The sequence below is a fragment of the Centruroides sculpturatus genome, unplaced genomic scaffold (assembly GCF_000671375.1).
Source record: "Centruroides sculpturatus isolate CEXI.00-Female unplaced genomic scaffold, Cexi_2.0 scaffold823, whole genome shotgun sequence".
In the NCBI taxonomy this organism is placed as follows: domain Eukaryota; kingdom Metazoa; phylum Arthropoda; class Arachnida; order Scorpiones; family Buthidae; genus Centruroides; species Centruroides sculpturatus.
This window is the reverse complement of record NW_019385060.1, coordinates 336190-348052: the sequence shown is the minus strand read 5'-3', so window position 1 is coordinate 348052 and position 11863 is coordinate 336190. Positions and strand designations below refer to the sequence as shown.

At 26.3% G+C, this 11863-nt stretch overlaps 1 protein-coding gene and 1 long non-coding RNA gene across 2 annotated transcripts in view; one reads left to right on the top strand and one right to left on the bottom strand.

The window, feature by feature from the left end:
- Positions 1-8569, top strand: part of LOC111634111 — a 24188-nt gene extending 15619 nt beyond the window's left edge. Inside the window, exon 3 of the long non-coding RNA XR_002758154.1 lies at positions 8378-8569. This is a non-coding gene — a long non-coding RNA (uncharacterized LOC111634111). The remainder of the gene's footprint in view (positions 1-8377) is intronic.
- LOC111634106 (1-phosphatidylinositol 4,5-bisphosphate phosphodiesterase-like) overlaps positions 1-11863 on the bottom strand; it is a 68399-nt gene that overhangs the window by 33283 nt on the left and 23253 nt on the right. The window contains exons 4-5 of the mRNA XM_023378784.1: positions 7046-7105; positions 6830-6967 (exon numbers count right to left, since the gene is read on the bottom strand). Coding sequence (XP_023234552.1) covers positions 6830-6967; positions 7046-7105 — 198 coding nt within the window. The remainder of the gene's footprint in view (positions 1-6829; positions 6968-7045; positions 7106-11863) is intronic.

Here is an 11863-nt window from a genome sequence, read left to right as displayed (position 1 = left end):
CTGAAAGTGGTTGAAAGTGGCTTTCTATTTCGAATGTTTTGTTCGAATTTGTTCGAATTAAATTCGAACATAAAATTCGAATATTGGTTCGATTTTAGAACGATTGTAAACGTTCCATAAACGTTGAAAATAGTTTGTTTGACTTGACGTGAACAGGAGACGTTTAGAAATAGAATCGGGACCAGGTCTCTAATTACTCTGGAAACGGGGGGCCTAATTCTTGCATTCTGTGAAAACGGGTAAGATTGGCTATAATGTAATTATCTTAATCTTCACTATCGTTACTTTTTAAAAACCCAGCGAAGCGGGTCCTTGCAGCTACATTCTAGATTACTTAGAAAAACAGTCTTTTATATATATATATATTAAAAAACAAACTATATTACATACAAATGTACGAACAAATAAAAACCCAGTGAAGTGGGTCCTTGCAGCTAGTATTTAATATAAAAATGACATTGATGTTGCTACAGAGATTTCCGTTCCATCTTTTATTTCATATCTACTTTTATGCTTCCATAGTAACAGAATTGCATTCCTGAAGATAAATGCTCTTGTAGTTTTGAACCTAGCTGTTCAATATTGCATTTTTTTTTTTTATTTCCTTAAAAGAATTTTCTGTTTATCTAATTTCTGTAAAATTGTAATCCAAAAATAATTTTTAAAAATCTTTTAAGTATTTTATCCAATTTAATTAGTTTCTTGTCATATTTAATGTAAATTTGCACATATATGAACAACTAAAACTGAAAATATGAAAATGCTTTACCCAACTAGTTGATTGGAAAATATTAGCAGAAAGTATAAAAAAATTTTTTAATATTTTTTCTGATAATATATATATAAATTAACTGGTATAATTAAAGTATACAATTTAACCATTATCAGTTCATATTTTTTGTTTTAGTAAAACAAGACAGCATGTTCACCATTCATGTAAATTTAAATTAGATTTGTTACAAGGTCAACAATCTTGTAAATTAAATGAATGAAAATATCAGAAAATCTAGACAGTAACCTAGATAAGAACAAAAGTTGTAAAAGTTGTTTGGATTGTCATCCTTACACTACGGCATAAGACAAAATTTGCATTCTGTAATTCTGGTGTTTTGTTTACTAATTAGAATTTGCTAAATGTAGATTTTGAAGATATCTTTTAAAAATGCAATATTAACAACATTTTAATATTGAAAATTCAATTATATTCAATTTAGAATTATAGATATTAATATTGAGAACATTTTAGATTATTTTAAGAGAGAGTCATTTGAGTATTTGTAAACAAACAATTAGCAAATATTAATCTTCAAGAGGATGAAATTTTTTTTCTGTAAATGAGAAAAACTCATGCATAAAAATAATAAAGGATTAGCTATATAAANAAATATTTTTCCCCCCCTGCATAAAAATCTATTCTTGTTATTTCATATTGTTTACTTAAGGAAAAACTACAGAGTTATTCTTTAACAAATATTTTTCTATATAATTTAATTTTTTAATATAATGAAACAAATTTTTTGAAATTAATTTCAATAATGTATTGTTTGATACTAAATGAATAAAAAACAAGATTCAATAATAAACAAATTAATATCTTAGTGAATAAATTCTTTATTCGACCAAAGAAAGATTAAAAAAAATGTCAATATATGTTATATTATGATAATTCCTCAAACATGTATAGTTTGAAAAAATAGGGAAGAAATTATACAGTATTTTCTGATATATTATATAATTTCTTTAGAAAAGTGTACATTTATAAGAATCAATTCATTCCTCACAAATCATCAATTCAGTTTCTTCATAAACAACTGAGAATTTTTAAAAATTAATACAATTAAATAATTAATGAAAGCAGTTAGAATCAGGTATTTAGAAACAAGTTTCAAAAACTGCATAAGCTACAAAGCTTATTTTCAACTTTTTTATATATTAGAAATCAGCCAAAAGAAATTAATTTCAAACAGCAAAACCTATACACCAGTAATTTTAAAACAAGTGCGAATGCTTTTGCTTGTGCTGAATGGGCATCATCAGGCAAACAAATGCTGAGACAAACATGGGATTGCCAAACATATGCAGGGGAGGTGATGTATGATGTAAGATGACAGAACAGGGAGGGGGAGGATATTGAGATTTATATTTTGTAGAAAGACTTCTATGCTGTGGGAAGGAGTCAATATCATGAAAGTTTATAGCTGTATTATTGCAGGTGACCTTATATATTTCCACCTGCTCCAGATGCTTGAGAAAGGGTTCCTGGAAGAGTTATGTAAGCTGGTAAAAATTGCTGGTGTATAGGTTTTGTTTGTTTTTAATTCTAATTTAACCAGTTGTAAGGTAGCAGTTATTGAAATTAATTTCATATTGATTTTGTAAATGATATCAATTACACCATTATATGTTGATTTTAACAGCATTAAAAAATATTGATGTATGCAATATAGTAAAAAATAAGTTATTTTTTTCTTGGCAAGAGTAAAGAAATAATTAATAAGTAACTGTTAAAAAATTATATCTTATATTTTGATTAAGAACTACAATACTGTAATAATAAATAAAAAGACAATCAATAAATACAATAAAAAGGATCTACAAAAAGATTATTTTTATTATATTTATGGTTTTTAACTAAAGTGCCAGTGTAAATTATAATTGTATAAATTATAGAATATAACTTAAATTATATTGAAAATGAAAAGCAAAACAATTCAGTACTAAGAGATAGAAACATCATTTTTAACTTAAATTTTAAATTAAAAATGAAAATTACTGAAATGTAATTAATAATTTAGAAATATATAAAAGAAATTTGATTAGGAATAGAGCTCAAATTCAAATTCTATAAGCATGACAGGTAACTATTAATTATGCCATCTAAGAATTTCTAATCAATCTATCTTGTAAACATTTAAGTAATTTACTTTAGAATATAATACTTTATAAAGTGTATTTGATCTCTAACATTCTGATGTACACATTTTTAGGAATAAATCACAAAAGTCAAATGTCTGAAGTCAAATAATAGAGTTACATGTTATAGAGTTTCATTTCTAAAAACCAAAACAAAAATGATAAAATGTAGGAATGTTTGCAATGCATAAAACATTAATCTATGCTTTAAATAATCAGGAAATAATTAATTTTTAGACAATAATTATTCCAGATGATTTTGATGTTATCAAAAACCAAAGCTACTACATGATAGCTCCAAATTATTGACTTAAATTATACAAAACAGTATGAATATGGCATATGAAAAGCAATTTAGAGGTACAAAAGTACTGTGTACAAAAGAGCACCAGTAAGTTGTATATCAAATATATGAAAACCAAAAATCACCTGTAATTCAGAATTAATACATTATCTAGAACAACGGTTCCCAACCTTTTTCGGGTGGCGACCCCTTTTTATAAAATCCAAGTGTCCCGTGACNTATTAATATTGAGAACATTTTAGATTATTTTAAGAGAGAGTCATTTGAGTATTTGTAAACAAACAATTAGCAAATATTAATCTTCAAGAGGATGAAATTTTTTTTCTGTAAATGAGAAAAACTCATGCATAAAAATAATAAAGGATTAGCTATATAAATATTTATTAACATTCAATCAAATGTAATTACATGATAAATCCTTTGTACCACATTATAAAATACAAGGGCATCTACAGGAAAGATCTAGGAGTCAGGACAATATCTCTCCTGAGATTTGATTTTTTTTCAACAATAATTTTATAAAGCAAGTTTGTAAGAGTAAATATATTTTAATATGGTTACATAACATAACTAGCCTATAATCCACATGTGACAAGAAGACCCCTCTCTAGTTCTCCATTAAGCCATAAACAAGAACTATATTGTTTAGAAAGCCATGTTTTTCAGGGTAATTAGAGTTTTTGCTTGTTGTTTTATTCATGTTTATTATTCACTGTAATAAAGACGGATGAATATAATATAAATAGAAACAAACTTCCATATTTAAACAGCTAAGCTCAGAATTAAAATTATTTGTAATTATTAATATTAGTGGCCAAACTGTCTACTTTTAATACAAATTACTTAATAGCATTAATTATTAGTACTCAAAACATAGTCCAAAATAATGTGAAGTTCTAATGGTTTAATTTGAAACAAACTTGTTTAAGGACATGATTTTAGTGAATCAGTTGATTAATTGATCAAAATTGCATACCTTTTGCCTTCCTAGATAAAATCCAGTAGTTATCCTTGTATAAGTAATAAACTTTTAATACCAGGTAACAAAAACATAAATTGTATCATGTTCTAATTATAGCAAGTATTCATTCTAGTTTTTAAATACAGTATACTGTATTAATATATAAAGTAGAATTTGAGTTAAATTTCAATTCTTTATTTGAAATTTTATTTATTTTTGTTATTGATCATATCATAATCAATTGTATTGTATTTTTCAAAATATTTGTGAAGAATATTCATTATCTTAACGAAACATTCAGTTAAATCAAATTAGAGTAGCTTCTATAAACCAAAATAAAAACAATACATATATATTTTTTAAATTGTATTTGACAACATGTCTACAACTTCAACAATGAAGAAATGCTGACTTGTTTTCAATCACAAATACTGTACATTCTTCAAAAATATTTTTCCCCCCCTGCATAAAAATCTATTCTTGTTATTTCATATTGTTTACTTAAGGAAAAACTACAGAGTTATTCTTTAACAAATATTTTTCTATATAATTTAATTTTTTAATATAATGAAACAAATTTTTTGAAATTAATTTCAATAATGTATTGTTTGATACTAAATGAATAAAAAACAAGATTCAATAATAAACAAATTAATATCTTAGTGAATAAATTCTTTATTCGACCAAAGAAAGATTAAAAAAAATGTCAATATATGTTATATTATGATAATTCCTCAAACATGTATAGTTTGAAAAAATAGGGAAGAAATTATACAGTATTTTCTGATATATTATATAATTTCTTTAGAAAAGTGTACATTTATAAGAATCAATTCATTCCTCACAAATCATCAATTCAGTTTCTTCATAAACAACTGAGAATTTTTAAAAATTAATACAATTAAATAATTAATGAAAGCAGTTAGAATCAGGTATTTAGAAACAAGTTTCAAAAACTGCATAAGCTACAAAGCTTATTTTCAACTTTTTTATATATTAGAAATCAGCCAAAAGAAATTAATTTCAAACAGCAAAACCTATACACCAGTAATTTTAAAACAAGTGCGAATGCTTTTGCTTGTGCTGAATGGGCATCATCAGGCAAACAAATGCTGAGACAAACATGGGATTGCCAAACATATGCAGGGGAGGTGATGTATGATGTAAGATGACAGAACAGGGAGGGGGAGGATATTGAGATTTATATTTTGTAGAAAGACTTCTATGCTGTGGGAAGGAGTCAATATCATGAAAGTTTATAGCTGTATTATTGCAGGTGGCCTTATATATTTCCACCTGCTCCAGATGCTTGAGAAAGGGTTCCTGGAAGAGTTATGTAAGCTGGTAAAAATTGCTGGTGTATAGGTTTTGTTTGTTTTTAATTCTAATTTAACCAGTTGTAAGGTAGCAGTTATTGAAATTAATTTCATATTGATTTTGTAAATGATATCAATTACACCATTATATGTTGATTTTAACAGCATTAAAAAATATTGATGTATGCAATATAGTAAAAAATAAGTTATTTTTTTCTTGGCAAGAGTAAAGAAATAATTAATAAGTAACTGTTAAAAAATTATATCTTATATTTTGATTAAGAACTACAATACAGTCGACCCCCGTATAAGATCATTGATTATTCCGTTTTATATGAATTCCATGTTGTACAAGTCACTTAAATTTTACAAATACGTGAGCCGTTCACAGCCTGGTACACGTATTTGTAAAATCTAAGTGACTCGTACAACATGGAATTCATATAAAACGGAATAATCAATGATCTTATACGGGGGTCGACTGTANCTGATATTACTTTTCGGACAAATCCTGTAAGTCTCGTTGAAATAAATAAATAAAATTAAATTTAAACATTTGTCGGTTTTTTTTACACCTTTATTGGGCCGCATTGGAACTTGCCTTGGGCCGCATGCGGCCCGCGGGCCGCGGGTTGGACACCCCTGATTTAAATGAAGCATTTCGTACGGTCATAATAGAAAATTTATACCAGTTATAAATGCAAAAATTGTAAAGCCAGTGGGGCTTCATACAATGTCTAAAGGTCACAAAGATTGATATTATACATCAGAAAGCACTTGAAGAGAAAAACAATTGCTTGAATTTTTCACTTTAAAATTATAACATTGATCATCAATATAAATTAAAAAACTACACCTTAATCCAACAAAAATTTAATATAATAAAAACGTTTTCAATCGTTTTTAACAATCTTCATCAGTTACAGAAAAAATAGAACATAAAAATGATTTCGGAATAAATATAAAAATTAACGGAAGATACCCTTGCAGCTGAAATATAGATAAATAACTAAGGCCAAAATATAGTGAAAAAGAATATATTATTTATTCTTTTTCACTATATTTTGGCCTTAGTTATTTATCTATCTATATTTCAGCTGCAAGGGTATCTTTTGTTAATTTTTAATTTTTATATTTATTCCGAAATCATTTTTATGTTCTATTTTTTCTGTAACTGATGAAGATTGTTAAAACGATTGAAAACGTTTTTATTATATTAAATTTTTGTTGGATTAAGGTGTAGTTTTTTAATTTATTCTGTTTCCAGTACATGCTTTGTTATTTTATCATCAATATGATTTTTTTTTTACCTAAAGAAATAAAGATAATACTTACGGCCGCTGTTTCCACATCTGGACACACAACGTGAGTATAATTTATGTTTACCATGTCTGTTCCACTACATATTGTTAATGACACATCTTCTAAATTCTGCTTGACTTTCACCTGAAGCTCTGTTAATAATTTAGAGTCCTGTTAAGCAAACATAAACATAATCACTTATTGAGCTCCATAAATAAGTAAACAGGGAAGAAAGTTGTAATCGCTTACTTTTGGTATGCCACCCGCTCTGATATCGTTTACTTGACTCAGTTCTAAAACTTGACCATCCTTAAATATTTGAAAAATCAATTATAAAGTCTCGTTAACTAATTGGATAAATACATAAATTTAAGTGAATAAAAGAGTCTAATCTGCTATCCTGTAGCTATTTATAATTATAAAGTAATCATTATTGTTAAGTAGGAAGAAGAGTTTGTTGAAACACACTTCATATACAGTTAGTGAAAACATTCACTATTTTCAGATAGCCTTACACTGATGATAAAACATAAAAAATACTTGAAAATGTTCTCTCTGATCTCATTTATTTATTTATAACATCTCTGGTAAAACAAAGTTTTAAAAGGAAAATACTTTAATAATACATGATTTTTTAATGTATATTATTAAAGCCACATCAAAAACTAGTTCTCTCTCTTCAATTTTCAAAAGCAACAAAATATTAGAAAATGAAATAATAAAATAAAATAGGAAGGGGACGTGAATAAAAAGATGTCTTCTTTTACTTTTTATTAATATATAAAAAGTTTTCCCCTTAAAGATTTATCAAATAAAATAATTTTTTGATGTTTTTATTCTATAGCTACAATTACATTAAAAATTCTCACGTTGGCGACCCCAGAGAAAACCCGTCGCGACCCATAGGTTGGGAACCCGTGATCTAGAATGATCTCTGAATTAATGAGTAGAATCTTGAATTGACTTTTCCTAAATCTAATCTCGTACATTTCCAAATTATTAAATTTTTTAGAGATGGTAATTCTGTTTACCCAAAGTTTTTTTTTATGTTAATTTTAATATAATACAAAAACAGCAATATCAGTTAAATAAAGATAGTAAAATTTGGCATTTATTTTAATGATAAATGGAGCTTAATGTAGGAAAACAAAATTTTTATCTGAAATATTTGAAAAAGTATCACTAATAGTAAACAATAATGGATCAATATTGTAATTTTATTCAGTATTTATATTGAAAAATTTGAAGTCTGATTCTAAAATTTAAAATATCTACATACAAATATAAAATTTTTTATTTAGTGTTCAACAATATTATATTAAGTAAAAATTCTTGCTGATTACATTTGTTGACATAAATATGATTTTTTTTTTGGCAACACTTAACATTACTTTCAGAAATAAATTTCTGAAGACTTGTTAGGTGACATCACTCACCATCAAAACAATCAACATTTCTGAGTCTGTTTAACTTTATTATTATTACTTTTTTTTAGGTTAAAACTCCTCCATTCTTCCCATCTGTTATGCCTTTATATAGCTATATTTCTCATAATTTCAAAAAAATATATTTTTGTTTTAGTGTTCCCTCAAGCCCCCAAGTGATTCCTGAAAAACTCATAAAGCAAGCCATGTCATTTCTATTAGCTCAGTGTTATAAATTAACGTATCATGTAATTAACCTGTCAGAAATGTTATTTCAAAGCTATGGCAATAAAAAATAGCATTTAAATCAGGGGTGTCCAACCTTTTTGTTTCTCTGGGCCGCATTGGAAGAAGTCATGGAGTTTTGGGCCACAAGTATATATAATATATACTTGTGGTTCAANATTTTATGTTACGAAACTATACAGAATGGAAAGGGATAACTGTTCTTCAATATTATATAGGGTGACCCAAAAGTCAGTTAACCTACATATATTTTTAATTATTAAAAAACAGTTTAAACTAGTTTTATGAATCATAAATAATAATAAATACCAGTTTACAACTATTAACTATTCTTAAAATAACGTAAAACAAATATATATCTGTTAACTGACTTTTGGACCATCCTGCATATTTACAAAATGATATTTATTGTAGTTATTTATAAAGTTATAGTTAGACTAGCCACTTCGGTTAACTTAAGCAAACAATACATCTTGAAGTCCAAAATTACAAAACAAACTGAAACATCACACTTAACATAATAACCTATATTTCACTCTAGCATTGAATATTAATATGAAGTTATATAGTATTAGCACACATAACAGCATGATGCTTTTAGCTCCAAACCTTTGTAGAACCTTTTAAACAATTCTCCAGTAGCTTATTACCTCGATAACAAATAACATTTTCAATCCTTCAGCTGGATCTTCTTCAGATCAAACATAAACGTTGCATTTTTAAAAATCTCATTAGTTGTTATTGCCTAACGAGATTGAAAACATTAGTCGTTATCAAGGTAATAAGCTACTGGAGAATTGTTTAGAAGGTTCTACAAAGAAGGTTTGGAGCTATACTACCAATCGAATAATAATAAGTGTGAGTGGAACATAATTCTTTTACATATGCCAGCTTGTTTTGGGTTATAAGACCACTATACTGCTGTTCAGTGGCATTATTAAAATAAAAAAATAAAAGGATAATTACACACCTTTAAAAACCTTAAAGTTCCAGTAAATAATTTTAATAGGCAATACATAATTTGTAATAATGACATATTACAAATTACATATTGTCTATTAAAGTTATTTACTGGAACGTTAAGGTTTTTTAAAGGTGTGTAATTATTGTTTATACATATCCACTTTTCAGTAGAAATTAAAACATTTTAAAACAAAAAATTTAAAAATTATGTATAAATCTAAAGAAACTGTATTTTTGTATTTTTTACATTTTTTAAAAATATGTTAAGTAATATTTGTGTTATTTTCCTTTAATCATTTCTGTTAAGTTGAATATTCTTAGGTTCCATGATTAATTATCATTTTATCTATTTGTGTATCAGAAACAAAATAGCTAGACAGATATAATAAAATAGTTGAAGGAAATCCAAAATTATAATTATTTTAACATATTTCTTACATCATAAATCACACATTATATTCAAGAAATTAACAAGTGCCTATTGTGTATTCTATCTTTCTTACTAAGAGTTTTATAGCTTCCTTATTAATGCACATAAAATATAGGATGACATAAGATTAATTCTTTATGTATTTTAATAAGGAAATTAGAATATTATCAAAATGAAATTTATTTACATGCATCTGTAATGGCATTTCCTCTATGACTGTATCACATTAAACATACAAAATCTTGTATATATATAACACTGACGCTATACAGAAAATAAACTTTGAACGTGAAGTAACGAAAGGTGTTCTTGGCAATTGCCTAATTTACATATGTATTTAAACAGTGTTTTTTAATTCATTACTAAGTTATCAATCTGCTGTCACTGTTCCAAGAAGGTATAAAAAGGTATTAAACAAAAATATTATGAAAAATCTTTTTTTATCATCATACATATTCAATTCAAATAAAGCCAAACTTTGACAAATCATTCATTGAAGTTCTGTAAAGTGATTAATGGAGTCATTCTATACAGATGATGATGATGATGATGATGACACTACACAAGAGATGTGTTCATATAAAAAATAAATTCTGTCATCTTGCATTATATACAGTAGAACCTCGATTATCCGCCCCCCGATCAACCGACCCCTCGGTTAACCAACCGTCCTAGTCGGCAAATTTCAAATGTCCGCTAGTGATGTGGCGCTACAATAGCGACAATTATTATTTTAAAAAATTTTTGTTAGGCTTAACATTGATGAAAATTCAATGCAAAATAGGTTAATAGCGATATACTAATATACTGATTACATGGGATATAATAATATACTACACTAATAATGGATTTTTTCATACTTTTCAGTTATCCGACTTTTCAATTATCCGACCAACCCCAGTCCCCAATTAGGGCGGATAATCGAGGTTCTACTGTATAAAATTTCCAGAAAAACTAACTCTAATATTTACTTTTTTACAAATTGTACAATACAACTACATTGAACTGTTTAATGCATAAAAAAAAATTTGTTCTTTCGACAGATTATAAATTATTTTTAGCTTCTGAAAACAGATACTTCGAATTTGAAAGTATCTAAGGAAATAAATTACTTCAGACTAAAGATTTGTAATTCAAATTTATTGTATATATTAAATTGCTATTATAAAACTTCAGGATTTTTATTTTAAATTTTAACTTTATCAAAATAAGAAAATATACAATTATAGATTTTAAAAGTAGATATATATTTTGAACTGTTAATTTCACAAATACTTATAAATTACCTAATTTTTATCCATAAATTATTCACTATTTTTATTTTATTATTATATTAACATAAAACTAAAATTTTCTGGAATAACAAACTAAATAAAAATACTGTAAAATTGAATTCACACTTCAATTATCAATTAGACATTTGAGTTAATTTGAAGTTAAAGTTAAGTTTGAATAAGCAAAAAACCCTGCAAAATAGAAACCTTATAGTACAAACCACATGTTCAAAGAAAGAAATTGATATATAAGTTGGGTTATACATAATTATAATTAAAAAACAATTGAAAAGAGGGCATGTTTGATATGGTGATTTTAAACTGCAATTAAAAACTCATCTATGGAGCAATAGCTGCTTCATAGGTATTGAGTATACCAGTATGGTAGGATTATGTTATGCAAAGGTTTTAGTTTTGTTCTAGCAATTTTCTACGGGTACTACACCATTATGGGTTATACGCCACTGTGAATTATACACACAAAAATATAGCAAATAGAAAAATGTTTTGAATTCTTTCTTTGAACAAATGTATATACCTGTATTTTTGCACAAATAAAAGCATGCTTTATATATGATAAACTGCTTGTTTTTTGCATTTTTTGAAACATGTTTGCTTCACTTATTATGAGAACTCATTAAAGACTTATATTTAAATTTTGATTTTTCAATTTTATTCTAGGTAACATTTCATAACCTTTGGATGGATGTTAAAAACATTTGAAGAAGGT